The sequence below is a fragment of the Rosa chinensis genome, chromosome 3 (genome assembly GCF_002994745.2).
Source record: "Rosa chinensis cultivar Old Blush chromosome 3, RchiOBHm-V2, whole genome shotgun sequence".
NCBI lineage: Eukaryota > Viridiplantae > Streptophyta > Magnoliopsida > Rosales > Rosaceae > Rosa > Rosa chinensis.
The window spans coordinates 15,990,221-16,011,852 of record NC_037090.1 but is presented as its reverse complement, the minus strand read 5'-3'; the positions used below and the strand labels follow the sequence as shown (position 1 = coordinate 16,011,852).

The window sequence follows — 21,632 nt, the reverse complement described above, 5'->3', positions numbered from 1 at the left end:
TCAAAAACTCTTATCGCTAACAACAAAACGCTACTTTCACCAAAACCGATAGCAACTCTCACCGACTCTGAAAACTACTCTCACCAACATTGAAAACCGCTTCACTTGCTCTCTTTCTGAAATGATACAAGTGCAAGAGAACTATTGCCAAAATTCAACCACAAAAACAAAAACACAAACCAAAATAAAACACCATCAGAAACATAGATACCATAACATCAAAATTGAACAATGAGGCATAAAATTAAGATCCAATTTCATTTTCTTCTTAACAGAAACTTCAGCAATTCTCATTATGTCCTACAATTATGATCTAATCCAATTAGAAAACCACAATGGATCTACAACATTATATAGGCAACAAGCAATAATCAATTGATCGAATAGAGATCAAACTGAAACAATTTCAATCACAGGAACTAATCTGAGGTTTTGTAAATACAAGATCAAGGATAACAATGTTATAATTCACCGAATCAAATTACAGAGTAAGAGAACGGAGACGGGAGGTTCCAGGCTTCTGGCCGTAGAACATCATCACCCGGATCCACTACCTCAGCTCACTGAATGTTCTCAGCTGCGGCGGCGTGACGCTTTGGACTCGCTTGCGTTTGACCACGTTTGTCCACGACTATGAAACCTCAACTTCGCAGTCTACGATAATCGCTTTGTTCACAGCTTCTCTTCCACAACTTGATCGAGTAACTTTCCGAGACGACTCTTCAGTTTCGCTGAACCTTTTCTTCTTTAAACTCGACCTCACCTCACTCTCCGATCGAACTGAGAATCCGCCTGACTCACACGAAATCTTGCTGCTGAAGTACGAGCACGAGGTCGAGTTCACAGAGAAACCAGAAGCCTCACTGCGTGCATTTGGTTTATGAGACGAGTAGAGAATCAGACAGATCTGAGTTGGAATCCAGTGAGGTAGCTCTGATCGGAGCTTCGTCGTAGTCTTCAGGCGTGGCTGCACCGTTTTGAAGTTTTGCAAGCTTAGATAGATTGGAATCTCACCAGATCGGAGGCGGTGGTCGTCGGAATTGAATGGGGAGACAGAGAGTGTCGTGCTGGTGGTCGCCGGAATCGGATGGGGGGATAGAGAGAGTCGTTCTGGTGGTCGCCGGAATCAGAGACGGAGACCAAAGACATGAAAAATCTGGGGTCAAGGAGGGAGAGAGAGAGAGAGAGAGAGAGGCTGATGGAATTAATTAGGTTTCTGGAGGGTAAAATTGTCAGGAATTAATTAATTTGTGGAAGCAGGTGGCCTTATGTGTACAAGAAAAATTAAGTGGCCTTATCACCAATTAAAGTTGCAAAAGATCACTTGTGTGTAATTTTCTAAATTTATAATTGGATCGGATAGGGCAATCCAATATAATTTTATGAAGTAAAACTTTAATAATATTTAAATATAAAATCCATACATAAGAAAACAAAATATTCATTGTGTAATTCCGAATTAGGTTAGGACTATGTTATATCAAGGGTCTCTTACCTCAAATATAACCAAAAAAAGTTAAATTTATTCAGATAAATGCTAGAGGCATCCATAAACTAGATAGAACCCAGTGTCACGTCTCATACCTAGATTTACTAGTCATTTGGATGGTAAATGACAAAATCTTTAATTTTTACTTTTATTTCGAACATTTAGAGGGAGCTCCAGATTTAATTTTTTCTTCGGTTCATTTTTGGTGGAAATTTCCTTAAGAAAGTTGTATATGACATTAAACCAAGTCCGTGGGCACGTCACACACTCAAATCCGAGTTCATATGAGTAAAATACGGTCTATAGAAGATTAATTTTTCGTTAGAGTTTTTTGAAACCTTGCTAGTGGTAAGCACATCATTTCTCGTCGTGAGTATAAAAAGAGAGAACCCTAGCTGTTATGGGGAGACCTTATTCTCTCAGGTCGTATCCACGGAGAGAGAGATATATGCAAACCGGGTTTCGACCTGTCCTGCAACCAGATCCGACATTTTCTTCACCTTCCGGCCATCTTAGGCCGCCGTACAGGTCGAAAAATGACCGCCTCCTCATCCTCTTGAGATCCTTGTTAGTCTTTTACATCGATTTACCTAGAGGATGGAGAATCGAAGAGTTTTGTGCTCGCGATACTAAGCGTGCTGACTCGAATAGATTTCTGATCTCTGATCACCATTGGCTGAGCCACCACTTGAGCTTGGAAGCCCTTTTCCTTGCAAACCCAATGCCACCAGCCTCAACTCTCAATTCGGCCGGACGCCTCCAGAATAGAGTTCGAAAGTTTCGAAATACTGAAACTTTTGAGGTAGATTCTGATCTCCTCATTTGAAATTAATCTTAGGTGGAGTTAAAGATGTTTTTGTGCGCATTGCGATAAACATTTTGATATAAGTTTTGCAGCCTAGTGGTCGTAAAGGCAATGCGTCCGTGTGGCCGCTCATAAGGCTGTGTGCCATTGCTTTTGATTTTCTATTTTATTCCATTTTGTCGAGGATGCTGTTACGAGCATATGAATACAGTTTGGTAGGAATACGTCGAACTTTAGGATCGATAGGGATTTCTGAATTGTTAGAAATTCACACCCGAATTCATGTAATATGACAGTTGGATCATCATGATTTTTTATTAGGTTGTTAGAACTAGTGAGTTTGTGATACCCTATAAGTTTGAGCCAATTCCAACGTGGTTTAGGATTTTTGGGAATGTTGAAGAATTATTGAATTAGGGTTTTGGGGTTTCGTTTAAATTAGAATTTAATTAAATATTAATTTATTTCCCACAAGAGTGTCGGATTCGAGCATTAATTTCGATTTGAGATTTTCTTTGGATATCATTTTACATATGATTTAAGATTTTTGATGAATAATTCAGATTTGTGTTATAATTATAATTTATGATTTCCAATAAATAGCTCGGATTTGTAGTTCATTTGTGATTCATGATTTCTGACGAATATCTTGGATTTAAGATTGGTCATGATTGAGAAATATGCTTTGGATTGAATCATAGTTATTATTGTGTTTTCGGATTATTATAGGATTGTGGATGTATTGATCATCGATTATGACACTAGGGGAGAGAGGATGGACTAGTGGTCTTGATTTCTAGCACTAGAAGAGAGGGGATAAATTTGTGGCCATGATCGGAGATGATGTCTCTAACACCATCATAGTCAGCTAATACCATCATCATCATAGATTTAGGATTCATAATAAACTTTGTATTAAGACTTATCACCAAAGTTAGAGCTAAGAAACAAGTGAAAAGCCAAGTAAGTAACAATTCAGAAGGAAGAAAATGTTGCGATAGGGTACATAGAGAAAACTGGAAAATAGGTTGTAATCCACAACCAAGATCTTCTAAAAAGAGAAGATATAAGTGGAAGCCATTTAAAAAGAAAAAAATTTCAAAAAAGAAAAAAAATTTCAACAAAGAAAAAATATATTAGAAAGAAAAAAAACAAATTTAAGTATGAATCTTTACAAGTGGAATCCGTACTTAAGTGATTTGGTTTGATGTTAAACCAAACTATTCCATTTACTAGTTTAGATTGGATTCCTCCAATCTTTGACTGAAGTGGATTATTTAGTCTTTTGTCAAAGACTACAACAAGTATTGGTGTGTCCAACCCTTGTCTGAATAATGTAGTTATAGTGATCTGCATTAGACCAATATGAACATATCTTATGTCTGGATATTTTTTTCTTCCATCTTTCAATTCTCTATTTGTCAAACAATGGGATTTCCGTTGTTCTTTCTTCAGTACATTGAGCCGTGGTGTTTCCACTAAATTGCTCAAATATTCTATGAGAAAATATTTGAAATCTAGAATTCTTATAAATATTTTGTTTATTTATAGCACATTTGACTTATTCTAAATTTTGTAATTGTTCATTAGAAAAACTTATTTATTCTCCAATGACATATTTTAATCTTATATTATGAAGTTCTTCTTCAGAATTTTCTTTAATATGCTCTTTAGGCATAAAGATGATCTCTTCATCATCTGTGCTATCACTTCCAGTTTCTAACTCATAGTGAATTTCTCTGTAGTCAGACATTTCTTCTCCGAATAGTATTTGAGGTTATTTTTTTTCAATCATTTTAACCATTTTCTTGGTGTTTTTTTCCTTTTTAGGACTTTCCGGTGCAAAGTGCCCTTCTTCATTACAAATGTAACATATGCATTTCTTTTGTTTTGGATTTTTTCCAAACTGTTTTTTCTTTCTCATATATTTTTCCTTTTTTGAGTTTTTTTTCTTTTTAAATGGATTCCACTTATATCTTTTTTTTTTTTTAAAGAAGATCTTGGTTGTGGATTACAACCTATTTTCCAGTTTTATCTAAGTATCCTATCACAGCATTTTCTTCCTTTTGAATCGTTACTTATTTGGCTTTTCACCTATTTTTTAGCTCTGACTTCCACACACCTTTCGTTGATAAGTCTTAAAACAAAGTTTATTCTGAATCCTAAATTATCATGTTTAGAAAATCAGGATAACCTTTTATCGCTAATTCATCCCATGGGTTTGGGAGTTTATGAAAAAATTACATTGACCAGTGTAGGCTTGACTCTGGTTTTACTTTGAAATAGTATTTTTATACATTTGAGCGTATTCTTCATACTGACATATATTGCAAAATTTCATCTCTTCATGGATGATTTTTTCATCCATTGCTCCACACAAATACTCTTTTATTATTTGTGTAAAATCTTTTAGTAGAATCAAAATCTTTAAAATTCATTACAAAGTTGATTTTTGCAGCTTTTTTTCCTGAGCTTTCACATTCCTTTAGTCATTGCAAAGTGTCTCCTTGCAATGTTGCTGCAAGATAATCTAAATTTTTTTCTATTGTCCATGGACTTTTATATGAACATTATGAACACTCTTAGTTCATTAAGCGTGAATCCCCACAATTCCGCTTTATTAAATAATCGAACTCATGTTCGTATATTGAAAATCCTACATAAAATAAAAGAATTTAAAAGACAAGAAAGCATGAACTTTAATCTTTAAAACTTACTTGTTGAAATTTGGAGCAGATTCGCTTCTGAACAGCTCCCACTTCGAATGGTGTACAGATCTCAAAACGACTCTAATAGAGTTGAAATTTAGAGATCAGATAGAAGAGGCATAGACGAACAACTTTGATGAAGGAAGGATTTTGATCTAAGGTCCGGATCAAGACGTTTTGGGGCGTGAAAACAGGCTAATCTACACAGGAACGAGCGTGCTGATGTGCTGCAGGGGCAGCAGGCCTGCGACGATGGTGTAGGGGCAGTAGGAGGCACACGGGTGCTCAAGGGCTGCAGGATCAGTGCACGATATGGCTAGCAAGGGCTAGGAGCTTGCGGCAGTTTTTGGTGAAAGAAATTTCGGGTGTTAGGGTTTTTTTTTTTTTTCTGGTTAGGGCTTGGGCTAGAGTATTGTGCTGATAACGTGTTGTAGAGAATTGGATAATTGTATTGTATTCATCTCACCATGAGGTTTATATAGGGTTATATCATGTATACAAAAAGCAATACATAATAGCTATACTAATCAATTGCACATTACAAATATGTTAATCGCATACATTACGAGTCTGTCAATCGCATACATTAAGCAATACCTATTGCATGAATAATCATTATCATTTACAACACTTTATTACATATAATTTCTAGAAATATGTAAAGTATGATCATAATGTTGTTCATCATATAAACATTCTAAAGGTTTTGTTATAATTTTTTTTGCCATTTATATTTCATAGAGGGTACCTAAAACCGGTTCTCTCTGGTGCTTAAAACCAATTTCCAAAAGCCTGACATCCATCACTTGATTGAAGCGGCTATAGAGGGATATGAGTTTTGACTGTAGGGTTGCCACTTGGTTTGATAATTACCAAACCGACCGAATACCAACCGATATTTTAAGTTTGGTAAACCGACTTTTTGGTAACTGAGACCGATAAAACCGAAATCGAAAATTACCGAAAAAGTTAGTTTGGTTTTGGTAAATGCTGAATCTACCGATTATCTAAATTTTAGCTTTATAATACTATGATTTTCAATACACATACATGTATATTAAGAAATAAACATAAAAATTTTCATAATAATATGAACAGTACTACATATATATATATATATATACACACACACTACATTAATACATGTATTTTAAGTAACCTAGTCAAAGATGGTTAAATAACCTAGTTTTATATAAAATGACTCAAACTTGATGTCATATATACAAAAGAAAGCTATAATTAGGAGATGAGTACAAAGTTTACGACTATAAAATTGAAGAACCTAGTTTTGTTCGTTCTAATTTTAATTACGAAGAATTAGTTGTTCTAAAGTTGGTAATACTGAAAACCGAAATACCGAATTTGGTAGTTATGATTAAAAACCGAAAATTTTGGTTGGTAATTGGTAACTCAATTTTGAAATCGAAAGCTTTGGTTTTAAAGTTGGTAATACCTATAACCGATTCGAACCGATCAAGTGACAGCCCTAGTTTTGAGAGAGTATACTATGCTCTTGGAGCTTTATTTCTGAATGATTCAAAGTTATTAAAATATATATATATATATATATATTTATTTAAATTTACTTAAATTGTTGATTCAAACATCCTCTCACCAAACACATTTTCCTTCATCGCATATTATCATTTGTACTACCTATTTTGGTTTTGTCCGCCATTATGTCTTTTCTCACATAAACTTTATTGTTACTTCCTCACAAACTGTTGATCCAATATTAGTCGACTAAACCTCAACATCTGTGTTTTCACTTTCAAATCTCACTTTACAATGGATATTGCAACCTATTTTGAGCCCTTTTGTCCTCAAAATCATTGGACTCTGTATAATAATAGTACTTTGATTTCATAGCATGGAATTTCATCATCATCATTTTTTTTTGTGCTTATATTATGGATGGTCAATACGGGTGTTAATAGTATGGGTCAATTGGTAATGCATGAGTGTCTACACTTGAACAAGTATATATAGCGCGGGAAGGGAGTCAGTCATGTCCACCAATGATTAATGTATTGTCCTTAATAAAGCAGGCATGGGTTTTAAGAAGAGGGTTGTTTGAGTAACCACATATAGCTAAGTTGGGGTCTAGGAGGCACTGATTAGACAAGTATCCACCCCCCCCCCCCCCGGGAAAGTGAAAGCAGCATAGATATGAATGGTATAGTATTTTAGGTATTGATTATCATCCATTGGTTTACTCGACTATTGCTGTGATTGGACTCCAATTCCAGCTGATAATGATGATGACAACTTCATCTTCTATTCCATATAAGGCAGCCGCTTGATTTAGTAATTACTAAAATGATTAAATATCAATCGATGTAGGTTTGGCATACCGATTTTTTAGTAACTGAGATCGATAAAATTAAAATATAAAATTATCGAAAACGTTAGTTTGATTTTGGTAAATACCGAATCTACTGATTATCTAAATATTAGCTTTATATACTATAGTTTTCAATACCCATACATGTATATTAAGAAATAAACATAAAAATTTTCATAATAACATAACATTACTACATATACTACATTAATAATACATGTATTTTAAGTAACTTGGTCAAAGATAGTTAAATAACCTAATTTTATTAAAAATGGCTAAAACTTTATGTCATTTGTACAAAAAAAAGCTATAACAAGTATATGAATATAATGTTTACGACTATAGAATTGAAAAATCTAGTATTATTTATTCTAATTTTTATTACAAAGAAGTAGTTATTCTAAAGTTAGTAATGCTGAAAACCGAAATACTAAATTTGGTAAATAAGATTAAAAACTGAAAATTTTAGTTGGTAATTGATTCAAACCGACCGAATAACAACTCTAATTCCATATTATAAGGCAAGACTTCTCCTCCTCAAACACACCCAGATCGTACAGCATGATGTTTCTGAAACGAGAGGACACAGCTGTTAGTTGGCAAAGTCTCTCCTAATAATGGGAGGCAAGACATGGTAAGCAAGACACATCAAATCATATCATAACCAAAATAATGATGTTAGGAGCAGCTAGATTTCAATTATGCCTGTTGCCACATCTTGCACCCCACCACATTTCTCATCTGCACTCCATTTTCCTCCCAATGTTATGTAGGGCAACCCTACAAAGGGGTCCATATCCTACATTATATGACTCAGCCTACACATCGATGATCGATCTTACTCACTAAAAGTGATGGGTATATCATTTCAACTATGCTCACTTCTGTAAGATTCATGTAACATATCCATCATAATGAAGCTATGCATAATCGATAACAGTGCAACCACCACTGGATAGTAGTTGATGAGCTGAACTGTAAACTCATCGGATCAACAAGCACAAGAACATTAGATTTACTCGAAGTGCTTGCTCATTTACTAAGCAATTGATTTTGATTCTCAAAACTAAGAAAAAAGTTCGATAAAATGCTTCAAAGTTCAACCATGTATCTCTACATACATCTATAGTTCTGTATTTCGTCTCCCTGATCTAACTACGCACATTCAGAATATTCTACCTCAGAACCCTACTTCTACAGCAGTACGAGCTCCAAACTCCATTCAATGATGACAATCAAATGAGTCATGGGATCGACAACTGTCAACTGACAAGTTGTTGGAGAAGATAACCAAGAAAGAGAGAGAGTTAGGGTTCTGTGGCTCCTTTAGGTCTTCCAGTACTTGTGGTTCACACACACGTGTGTCTGCACATTAAGTTTCAATGGTTGTTGCAGAAAAGTATTGTGTCAATGGTGACTTTTGGCGCGATGAATGTAACAGAGCACACAGTAACATCAATATTTCAATTTTCAACCATGTCAGCGATGCACGTGTTTGCCCTACTGTCAGGCCCAGCAGAGGAACAGCATATTGTCCTTGACTTTAATTTACATTCACGTTTTCATCTTTTGGATTTGGCATTTCATCATTAGAAGACATACTTGATCGATTGTTCTCTTGGATAGTAAAAATGGAAATTCTGTGGATTCACAATGCTGTGTTATCTGTTGCAAATTGGCAATAAATGCGACTTAAGTACTCAACCAAAGAATCTATAGCTTCACTCGCATGTGTTCAGAGTTAGAAATTTATCATTATAGAAAAATGCATGATGCCTCCTTATTGTGCCATATGTTATCTATCGATGAAGGTTAGCTACCCCCAGCCTCTTGATCATTCTTTGGATTCTTACATATCCTTCAACGGAAGCATGTTTTGAAATTCATTCGTACTCATTTGATACCGCTAATGCTTCCATAAACCTTAAAATTCATCCTCAATCTTTTCTGCAATAACCAAAATCTTTTTCTTCCAATCTCAAACCCTCTTTAAGTAATCATTTCCTAATCATGAAAACTCCACAAATATAAAAACAAAAATCCAAGCTAGATGCCACATATGCAACAATACTTCGAACAATACAAATATGCTCTATAGTTTACAGTACGGATCCATTAGCTCCTTGTGTAGACCATACATAAAAAAGTGATAATATAACGACTCCTAACTCAATATTCTGAAATACTAATATGTATATCTTACACGAAAGAATAATGCTAGGTGAACTACTTTTTTTTGGTACCACATGCATCCCACCTTTTGTGACAGCTGATGTAACAGAAAGTCTAACCAACCACAGAATTTTATTAAATACAGTGGTTGTGCCACATCAACTGCCACATAAGGTAGGATGCATGTAGTATCTAAAAAAAATAATTTACCTAGTATTACTCTACACCAAAGTGTATAATTTACGCCTGTAATTGTCAAATGATTACTTGTCAAAGGTAAGGTCTCCATCTTGATTGAAATAATTGTGTTGAACCCGAAAAAAGAGAAATAGGTCGACTGGAAATTTTACCTTCCGAGACGCAAAAATTGACTGGGCAGATCGGAGGTCGGTGAAGTGTCAAAAGTGTGTGCTTATTACAGTAGTTTAGCAGTGAATCGCATGGTCAGAAACGAAAGGAATGGTAGACCCAGAAAAAACGAACTGGAAAGGGAAACTGAGACGATGGCTGCACGAGGGGGCTGTGTGGAAAGTCTGTTTCAGCTACACCATTCTGCACCAGATCCTGCCACCAGTCTCTCTTTAGTCTTTACGATTCTCGCTGTCCCCTCTGCTGACATACCTTCTGGGCACCACATCTACGAAGCATGGGCCACGGCCCACGCACCCCGCATCTTCTATCCTCGTATGCTCGCCGGAAAAATGATCGGCCACGCCCCTGGCTCGTTTTATTGTTCGGAAATGGATATATATAGATTGGTTCTATAAGTAGTAAACTAACTTCATTAGTCCGTGCAATGGGAGACTAGGAGTACAAATGTCCCTAACTTGTTTGACAATTGATATTGTATAGAGTGTTCTATAGTTCACCTTTTTCATTATTTTGAATAAATTCGTCATCGTAGATAGTTCACCATTCATTTGCTCAAACCTATAATTCTATCATGTAAATGGTTTTCTATACACACACACACACATAATTAGTTAATTACATACTTGTCTGCAAACAGCCAAACACATGCTCTCTGCATGTATAAGAAAATTTCTCTGATAAAAAGAAAGTAAAAATCAATAAAAAATTTAGAAAATTATATAATAGTGAATAATTATCTGAATGATATACTCTCTGGCTCTCTGCAAATAACTCTAGATAATGGGTAGTTCTATAGAGTATAGAGAAAGTTGATTGTATTTTCTTATTTTCGTATTTTTATCTAATTTTTTGTTGTTTTAGTATTTTGACAATTATGTGCCTGAAGAACAAAATTGAGTTTTTAATATTTCAAAGTTATTTTAATACATTTTTTCAATTTTAACTAATAAAGTTTTTTTAATAATATGCTAGCAGTGGCCTACACACACTGTGCGTAGAAAGATTTTTTTTTTTTAGTGTGTGGTGTAGAGTTAAAAATGGTGGAAACTCCCACCACGTCTCCACTACATACAATTGAATTTTTATTTTTATTTTTATTTTGTTAATTGACTTTATTATCTATATTGCTTATTTCTGATTCAAAGTATTTTAATATATAAGGGGCAAATTGATAAAAAAAAATAATAAAAAAATTATGGAGAACAAACTCTCTTCTCTTAATAATAGTGTGTGTGTAGGGCCCTTCTAGTGAGAGATTCTTTTTTTTTGGTATTTTATAGGGATAGGGCATTATGCCAACTTTTTGATAATATTTTGGCATCTCAACCATTCATTTTTGAGGTCCTAATGTACAGATCATTTATGTAAATTTTTAGCCAAATCGATTATTGTTAAGGCATTCAAAACTGCGATTTAAAATTATAAGCATGAACGGTTCAGATTTGACAGATTTGGTTCGTCTATTGATTTAACCTAGTTTGATATCTTAACGATCACTGATTTGGCTCAAAATTTGTAAAAATAATCTACACATTAGAATCTAAAAACTGAACGATTGAGATGCAGAAATGTAATAAAAAAGTTTGTCTAATGTCTATCCCTAGAAAAGACCAAAAAAAACCCTTAATATATATATAGACATACAGACATGTGTATGGCATTCTCTCTTTTATTACATAAGATTTTGTTGCAAATCAAGGAATACAAATATGCACTCCAAAAATACTAATAATACATGAATGGTTTCCTTGTTCGTGTCTAGTGTTCCCTAAGCAGGAGGAGGCCACTTGTGATTAGATTGTCGATTCAGACAATCATGTGGGATATATAGGGTATGGGTGGCATCCGTTTTATATAAATGCATCAAAATATAAACAATGTCTCTTAATTCCATGCATTAATACAACTATTTATATAGGGCCCTTATCTCAGACATGGGGAGGATTATTTAGTTGGGCTCTTTGGAACTACAATGATAAAGCTGGAAAGTTAAAGGGAGAATAATGGAACTTATTGTTCTTTGCTTTTTTATTTATTTATTATTATCAATGGAAAAAAGAAATTCGAACTTACCACCTTTAAAGAAAGAAATCTATAACACCAAACTAATTATAGTATCTGAAGTGGTTGGAAAGCTAGTAGGAAAAATTAAATCATGCATTTAAACCTTAACTTACATCGAGCCAAAATAAAAATAAAAATATGCACTACTATTATTCACTTCTGTTTCTGCAAAATCTTCTGGCCTGGTTTTAGTTTAGAAGTTAGTTATAACCAATGATCTAAATCTAATGAAGGGTAACTTTTATATACATTTTAGACAGTCCACATAGTTCAGAATATGGATGATAAGGATCTATCGCCTAAAACCAAGAAAACTCATGACCTCTGAGGATTGGATGATAACAGCCCAGAATTCCTTCCAATCTCATTGATCCATTGGTAAACTCCATGAGCTCTTAGTTTTAAACAGCACCATACAAAAATGGAGGAGATAGAAGAGGAGTAGTTGACAGAAAAACGAACGATAAGCTAAAAAATGAAAATAATTTAAGATCCAAGTAATATTGGACAGCAAACAGATCTTGATGATTCCATCAAAAAAGGCTAATTATAATTCCATGACGAACAGTTTAATTACAGTCCCTAGATAAGATATAAGTAGATTAACAATACTAGTAATTAACACAGAAAATAGATTAAGCAGCAGAACTAACAATCTGCAGCTGCAGCTGTATATAAAGGAGGGTGGGCTAGCTCGTGGATCCTCAGGGATCGTTACGTTCGTGCCAGCAGAGAAGCATTGCTATGCAACGTCGGAGGATGTAGAATTTGGTCCTCTGCTTCTTCATAAGATGAGTGCACTTTTGACCAAAAGATCTGCAGGGCTCGCACCCGCCATTGTTGTCCAGATTCCCAGTGCTATTATTGAAACTTGCAGTGGTTGTAGCAGTAGTGGTAGTACTATCACTTTCCTTCATTGCCATGAGGATGGATAAAGGTCTCTCGCCTGCAGCCTATTCTGCTACTATAGTTTTGTCACTACTACACTGCTAGTCCACTTGAAGCAGTAAATTAATGAGAAAGGTAGATATATATGGTGGTGCATGTGCTTCCTCTATTTATATAGAAGAGTTGTTTCACTTTACATGCAAACACACACAAAGGTAGCAAATGTAGAAATTATTTGTTACCATAAAATTATGCGGAATCACATGATGACAGTGCAAGTAATTCAACAGAAATAAAACTATATATTCTCCAGCAACACATTAATGAACCAGGAAAGAACACAAGACATTGCAAAAACTGCATGTTTTTCTTCTTCATATGCAAATGAATGGAAAATGAAACTAAGGGCTGTGCTTAATATATAGAGCAGATATCAAAATCGATGACCACAAAACATAATTTAGGAAAGTAACTAAGACAACAGTAAAATAAACTAGAAAACTTAATCTCGACTTGATTTTTAAGAAAATCTAACCAAAACACAAGACTAACTAAATAAAAGACCTAAAAATAACTAAGACCTAGCTCTGCTAGGGTTTGGATTTCGGCGTTCCTTTAGGTTCGCTACTCCTGCACCTACTTCATATTCATGGAGTCTATCATGGGTTTCAGCCTATTTCTCTTTACCCTCGTCACTCTCCACAGTGGCGGTGGTGAGGTGTTTGTTTTGATTGCTCAGGCGGAGGAAGTTGGCGGTGGTGGTTGCCTCCTGGGGTTTCCGAAGTCTGGGCAATGGAGATGTGGTGGATTGTCGGTGCAGATGGCTGCTGACATAGATCCGGTGAAGGAGGATGTTGTGAGGGGCGCGTGGGACAGTGGTGGTGTTTTGGCTGTTGTTCACCGTGGATGGCTAACAGAGGTGGCAAAATGCGGCGATTTGGTTTATCCAGCTGGAGGCATCGCCGCCTTGCGCAACTGGGGGTTGACAGGGACTGATCGAGATTTGGCTGGTTCTATTGGTTTTGATTTTGATCTTGCAGGTCTGGTGGTTCACTCTTCATCTTGGTCTTGAGTCAGCGGTGGTTCTGGCAATGGGAATGGAATATGAGTCTGTTGCTTCTAACCCAGAGCCAACTGTGCATCTAGATCCGGATCTGGGATCTGGGTGGAATCTGCAATAGGATCCGGATTTGGGATTTGGGATCCGGGTGGTTTTTGGATTTGGACTGCGACACGCTATCTTTGTTGTGCTGTATGTCAAATGCTAGACTGGCTTGAGACTTATGGGCGTTATTGGTATTGGATTCAAGACCCAAGTTTATGGTACATGTTCATGAAAGATCGTCTGCCAATATGGCCATGTTCTGACACCCTTGGCTGGCTTCGATCTTTAGGTGGGAGAGTGCCCTCATTACAATGCCAAAATTGGTTTTTGTCAATTTGTGCATTGGAGTTGCATGGTAATCAAATCACCGACTACTCAATTCACTACACGACTGCAATCCGTAGTGTAAAATTAGCGATGTGTTTCGACATTGTTGCTCTTGCATTTTTAATTCTTGTATTTCTGATGCAATTTTCGCATCTTTTTCATTTCATACTTTTATTTCTTTCTTGATGCTTGACATCATTTTGTTGTAATTTTTCAATTTCAATAAAGGGCTGACCTCATTTTACTCAAAAAAAAAAAAAAAACACCTAAAAACATTAGAATGTGAAAAATACAAAATTCCCTAGTTTTCCCACCGCCTGCGAAAACCTAATAGTGGAAGGTATAAGCGTACTATCAAGCTTTCACAATGATGATCCTAACTTTCCCAAATCATTCATCATGAGTCACCAAGGATCATAATTATATGCTCATTCAAAGTTCATTATTTGTTTTCCTTGAGCAGCGTGACATCTACAAAACACTCATTTTTGAGCTATTGCGCTAAGTAGGATACTTAATATGAATTTTTCGGAGAATTTCTAATGAGAACCACTAAAATGAGGATTAGATGAGGATCTTTTTGTGAGACTCACTTTTCGATCACATTTCCGTAAATCAACTTATAGATGTTTAGATATTCATGTATAGATTATTTATGTAATTTTTCAACCAAATTGAAAATCATTAAGACATTCATAATCGTGATTTATCAGTCATGAATATGAACAGTTCATGTTTGACAGATTTAGTTTGTCCATTGATTTGATCTAGTTTATAACTGATAAATCACGATTATGAAACATTCATGTTCATAACAATTAGCAATTTATTTAGAAGAAAATTTTCAGACGTGATCTACTCATGCATACATAAACATCTAACAGTGGATTTGCCATAGTAAAATCGAAAAGCGGGTTTCCCAAACAATTGATTAGAAAGTCTTCAACTTGTCCTCATTAAAGTGGTCATCATTAGAAGAGCTCCCATGAATTTTATATCTTCAAATCATTCATTCTTATGCTTTCTTTTCAATTTGTTTGTTGAAACTGAATCAATTGTTCTTGTACATCATATGACCTTATTGAATTCTAATCTTCAGGGTAATTGGGGTTATGTTGTCGAATCCTAATCAAGAGCTTGATTTTATGGAAATACTATCTAGTCATATAAACATACCAGAGGCTACTTCTAGGCTCACAAGGTCCCTTCTCTTCTCTGCTCTGTTTTGTTATACCGTATCAATATTTGAGAGATTTTTCTATATCTCAAAATTGTTTGACAGCTTTTTTATTTTGATCTTATTGAAAACTTTTGAATTAATCAGATTATGTTTTTTTTTTTTTTGGGGGGGGCTGGGGGATTGTCCTGTTGGGATTGAATACAGAGCAGAGAAGAGGCAGAGAAGAGAAGGGACCTTGTGAGCCTAGAAGTAGCCTCTGGTATGTTTAGGTTGTAATTATATGAACAGTGAACACTGCTATGCACCAGCTGTCAGGGAAGGATAGTTACGTACACAGCATAAGTAAACATGATAAATGGCCTACTAACTACTTAGTTAAAAAGTTAAAACTTGAAACATCCAAGCCAGTGAAACAATTCATTAATATCATGCAAGTCTTGCTTGATAGCAGCTAACATGTGGTGTCATATGTCCTCCTATGAGCCTTCTCTTGGTGCTGCACAGGAAAATTTTAGTCGAGATAGGCGTCACTGATTTTTTATTTATTTTTTTCACTAAGATTGTGTACATATATATATATATATATATATATATTCATTTTCATATTTTAGTTTTTCAAAGTGTTTGATGAAACACTTTGCCTCCGGTTAATGTAGAAATTCTTTGAAAAATGCGAGTTACATAGCCCCCACTTTGAGATTGGGATTGCTACGTGAGACAAGAAATAAGCCAGAAATTCTAGTAATTTGAAACGTTGGAGTACTAATGATTAAGTTTTTGGTCAGCAAATGAATAGAATCTTTGACCATACCCCCACACACATATTTTTGAAGGCTTGAACTCTAGACTACAGAGACTGCTAGCTATGATGGCTCACTCAGTCCAACTATAGATGTCATTCTGTCATCAAAAAAAAAACTATAGATGTCATTTTCCTTGCATTGTAGTGATAAGAGTGATCACAGAAGTCGAAAGACTAAAGACCAAATTTGATTCTATCATTGTAGTGGTAAATAGGTTCTAGCTTTTTTAGAGAGGTATTTATGTTGATTGTTCACCAGTCAACAATATGGTTCGTCTTGCCATTAATGGTAAGTAATATGAATATTTTTATCGATTCCAAAAGTTCAGTACTCTAAATTACCGTAAAATTTCTACATAAAAGCGTCAAAGATCACGTCCATGAATGGGTCATCATGCCATGTGCTATAAGCCAAAGTTTGAGGCTATGGTGAGTTAAGGCTCCTTGATCTGGTCCAGGAGAAGAGAAGACTCAATAATTTCTGCTGCTCTTCTTGGTCTTAGGGAACCTTTTAATGTGATGGGTCTCCATCTACCATGATACAGCATCACTATCATCCCCACCTGCAATGATTTTAATTCAAACTATCTGCAGTTTTAAAGGCTGGCAATAAGGCATCTCTGGTTTCAATTTCTATTAATCCTCGTTCCTTATTATCCAAAAAAAAAAAAAAAAAAATCCTTGTCCCTCGCTCCACTCCCTAATTTTCACAGCCAAAAGCTTCTTGGTCTGTGGCTCCAATTAGATGGATTAAAACGTGTTGCTGGTGACTGGTTTAAGAGGTTTTCTTCTTCTTCTTTTTTTTGTCATAAGAGGTTTTCTTCTTAGGGCAAGCACGAGATAAAGAAGTCTCATTTTGGTTTGGCTTTTGGTTTTCTTACTCAATACCTTCATATTGATTTATTGAAATAATTTATCGAACATCTCACCTTTATTTCTTTGCATACGACTATACGAGGTCTTCACTCCCTCAACACTTTTTAGTCATATCTTACTTTTTCGTTTAATGATCTAGATTCAAACTACCTACAGATTTAAGGTCAGCTAGGCATCTATAGGTTTAATTTCCATTACCCCTAGTCTTGCTTTTTCTTATTCAATGGCCCTTACTCAAGTCTTTTCGAGGCAGTTTATTTGTTCTTGCCTCTTTGCTAATCATTGAGGTGATAACTAAATTGAAATCTACTGATTTTTCCATCTTCTAGCCTTGAGGTGATAACTAAATTGAAATCTACTGATTTTTTTTGTTCTCTTGCAAATATGCCAATTGTAGTGTAGAAAAATAAGGGTCTCCCGCAGAGGATTAATTTAAACTCAAGGCTTCAACAAAAGTCACAAGAAGTGACTACTGCTCCAACTGAATAGCAGTTGAAAAATAAATTGAAAACGTAACCAAAACAGTTCAGAAAAAAAATGAAAATTTACACAGTTGTACTAGACACACAAGGCGTCTGACATACAATATTTGGTGATTTTTTAAGGTTGTTTGCTATCATGTAAAATACATTAAAAAAAATTAAAAAAAAAAGAAGAAGAAGAAGATAGAACAGAGAGTAAAGGAAACTGAAAACAGATTTTAGGATGTTTGAAATCAAGATGATGAAACTAGCTAGGAAGCATCCACCCCCAATAATCACACATAACACACTTTGTCCAATTTGTCACCAATTAACTTAGTTGAAGATGCTCAGATTGGCTCGGTACGCTTGAGCACAACTTATTAGTCTTTCTTACTCTGTACGCTACCTAAATGTATTCTCAAGCAATGCAACCTAAATATACGTTTATTAGGAGACCCACTTTTCAATTACATTATGGAAAATCAACCACTAGATGTATATATATGCATAAGTATATCACTTCTGAAAATTTTCTTCCAAATTGATAATCATTAATCTACCAAACTAGATCAATCAATGGACAGACCAAATCTGTCGTTCATGTTCATAATTGACAAATCATAATTATGAATGTCTTAAAAAATTTCAATTTGATTAAAAAATTACATGAATACATAAACATCTAACAGTTGATTTGCAGAAATGTAATAAAAAAGTAGGTCTCGCAAGAAAGTTCTTAACTAGTCCTCATTAGAAGCTCTCCCACTCTGTTATATAGTAAAATGTTATGGGATAATGACCATTTACACAATTTTGAGGTTAATATTTTGCCCATTTGGCCAATTAAGTTTTTTATTTATTGTTTTTAATTTATTTTTAGGACAATTTTGCCCTCTCCTTATTTGTTACTTAGAGAGAGAAGTCATTGGATAGCTCGTCGGACTCCGGTGACCGGAATCCGACAACCGGTAACCGGATTCCGACGTCCGATTTTATTGCCCCTAATAATACCCAATAATCATATTATTGCCCCCAAAAAATCGTATTATTGCCCTCCAAAAATCGTATTATTGCCTCCCAATAATCATATTAATGCCCCCCCAGTAATCATATTATTGCCCCCTAAATTTTTTTTCTGTTTTCTTTTTTCTTTCCTTTTGGGCATTTTGCCCCAATTTTACAAAAAAAAAAATGCTCTGGGCACCCACATCTTCTTCTCCTCCCATCTTCGTAGCCCAACTCAAACCAAGCCTGCCCACCAGCCTAGGACCCAAACTAGCTTCCGCTGCCGATCGACTGCCGTGACCACTGTTCCCTAGCACCTCCGCCGTCCTACCATTGGTTGCAGATCGAGACTAACCCACCTATCTTCACAATCACTGCCTTTGAGGTCACAACCACCAGAATTGCGGCCTCACCACTCCACCTGTTAGCACAACCCCTGGAACACCCCACCGGAACCCGACCGGATATCGATCTGACATCAGATCACCAAGAAACTCCGACCCAACTGTAGATCACCCAGACATGCCCGATCTGAACAAGAGACACCGGATCGGGGAGAAGAACCCCCAACCTAACACTTTTCCAACACCAAACACCGATCTGGAAAAGTGTGTAATTTATTAATTAAAATGAGAATAATACTGTCAATAGATGTTAGATTAAGTAAATGGGAGTAAGAGCAATTTTTAGACCAAAATTGTGTAAATTGCGTCCAAAGTGTCACGTAATAGGACCTAAACCCGCTGTCGGACCCGTTTCAATCAGTTGCACTATCGGATCTGTTCATTTTGAGCACTGCAGACTTTTGGTTTTTGGCTACATTAATAGTAGTGATACCCGCCAAGACGTTCTTCTTTTTCAAAACCTGAAACAATGTCCTCCCAGAGCACCCTGAAAAAACTGATCCCCTCAGACGCCACCATGATATCAAACCAACAAGTCGCTCAACAAATCGCTAAAACCCTAGTGGAATCAGGCCTTCAACACCTCAAAACCTCCTCATCTCTGCTCTCCAATCTCAACCCCAACATAACCCACCTCGTCCTCTCAGACCCAATCCTCCCACCTCAATCTTGCTTGACCTTATTCAACTTCCTCAGAAGAAACCCGTCTCTCAAATCCCACAGACCCAATCTCCAAGCCCATGTAACCCTCTTTTGCAGGCTCCACCAAGCTAAAAGATTCGCCCACATGAAGAATGTGGTGAATGCTATAGTGAACAACGGTCGTCTCCGATGCCCCGTTTCCGGAATCGTTTCTTTGATCGAGAATGGTTCTTATGCGCCTGGCTCGGTTGAGAAACTCTGGGATATGCTATTCAGGGTTTATGCGGACAACCAAATGTTTGAAGAAGCCATTGGGGTTTTTGATTATGTGTACAAGAATGGGCTTGAGATTGAAGAAAGGTCCTGCTTTGTGCTTTTGCTCGCATTGAAGAAGTGTTATCAAGTGGACAAGTGTTTAAGTTTCTTTGATCTAATGCTCGAAAAGGGTGTTCGGATCACGGTTTATTCCATGACATTAGTGATCAATGAGCTTTGTAAGAGAGGAGAGGTGGAAAAGGCTAAGACATTGATGGGTGAAATGGGTGGGAGAGGGATTGAGGCTAATGTTTATACGTATAACACGATTACGAAAGCCTACATTGAAATGAAGGATTTTGGTGGGGTCAATGAGGCCTTGAGCTTGATGAAGATGAATCATGTGGAGTATAATGTCGCAACATACAACCTTTTGATTGACTGGTATGGGAGTTGTGAGAAGATTGGAGATGCAGAGAAGCTGTTTGATGAAATGCGTGAGAGAGGGATAGAGCCGGATGTGTACGTCTACACTTCGATGATTAACTGGAATTGTAGAGCGGGGAAAATGAAAAGGGCATTGTTTCTGTTCGATGAAATGACTGAAAGAAGGCTTGTTCCGAATGATCACACTTACGGCGCGTTGATTAATGGTGCTTGTAAGGCAGGGCAGATGGAGATGGCAGACATTTTGGTGAAAGAGATGCAAGGTAAAGGAATTGCCATAAACCGTGTTGTGTATAATACACTGATTGATGGGTACTGCAGAAAAGGGATGATAGATGAAGCTCAGAGGTTCCAGGATGTAATGGAGAAGAAAGGGTTGAAGGCTGATGTGTATACTTACTGCACTATAGCTAGGGGATTGTTTAAATTGAATAGGAATGAGGACGCAAAGAGGTCCTTGTTAACTATGGCAGAAAGAGGTGTGGCTCCAAACTCAGTGTGCTTCACTACTCTGATAGACATATATTGCAAGGAAGGAGACTTGGTCGAAGCAAAGCGGGTATTTCAGGAGATGGAAAGTAAAGGAGAGAGGCCTAATAACGTAACATACAATGCTCTAATTGATGGGCATACCAAGAAAGGTAAACTGAAGGAAGCGCATAAGATAAAAGAGGAGATGGAAGACAAGGGTTTGATGGCAGATTCGTATACATATTCATCGCTTATACATGGTGAATGTATTGCTGGCAACGTGGATGCGGCACTGACATTGTTTCATGAAATGTCCCAGAGGGGTTTAACTCGAAACGTTGTCACATACACAGTAATTATTTCGGGTTTGTCTAAGGTGGGGAGAAAAGAAGAAGCTTTCAAATTGTACGATGACATGAAAAAAGCAAGCATCATACCTGATGACAGGGTATATAATTCACTTGTACAAGGCCTTTATACAGACAAGTCTAGCTCTATGACAGATGAGTAGCATTGTGGCTTGTGACAATTTGGTGTTAGAAAAGGAGCATAAGCCCCAAGTCCTTGGCTGCCAAGTGATTCCTTGAGCTTCAGAAATGCTCGGCTCTCCAGTTGCCGTACCCGTTCCTTGTGGTAATTGTGGCTTGTGGCTTGCGGCATTGTGGCAGCCAAGGGCTTGGAGCTAAGGCAGCCAAGGAAAAGGAAAGCTTATTTTTATTGTTTTGTTAGAAAATGGAAAATGGATCTACTTAACTCTATGGCGAATTCAAGCTTTTGCAAGTAGAGTAAATTGATTGAATTTTAAAATATTT

The 21,632-nt window shown here is 36.3% G+C and overlaps 2 protein-coding genes across 2 annotated transcripts; one reads left to right on the top strand and one right to left on the bottom strand.

Moving 5' to 3' along the window:
- Nucleotides 1–12,495: 12,495 nt before the first annotated feature.
- On the bottom strand, nt 12,496–13,116 carry LOC112193176. Its single transcript, XM_024333251.2, has one exon. The coding sequence runs from the start codon at nt 12,875–12,877 to the stop codon at nt 12,659–12,661; it is 219 nt and encodes a 72-aa protein (XP_024189019.1). The 5' UTR covers nt 12,878–13,116; the 3' UTR covers nt 12,496–12,658.
- Nucleotides 13,117–19,361: 6,245 nt separating this feature from the next.
- LOC112193172 (pentatricopeptide repeat-containing protein At2g32630) lies at nt 19,362–21,600 on the top strand. The gene has a single exon (XM_024333243.2). It carries the CDS (start codon nt 19,475–19,477, stop codon nt 21,329–21,331), a length of 1,857 nt encoding a protein of 618 aa, XP_024189011.1. The 5' UTR covers nt 19,362–19,474; the 3' UTR covers nt 21,332–21,600.
- The last annotated feature ends 32 nt before the right edge of the window (nt 21,601–21,632 follow it).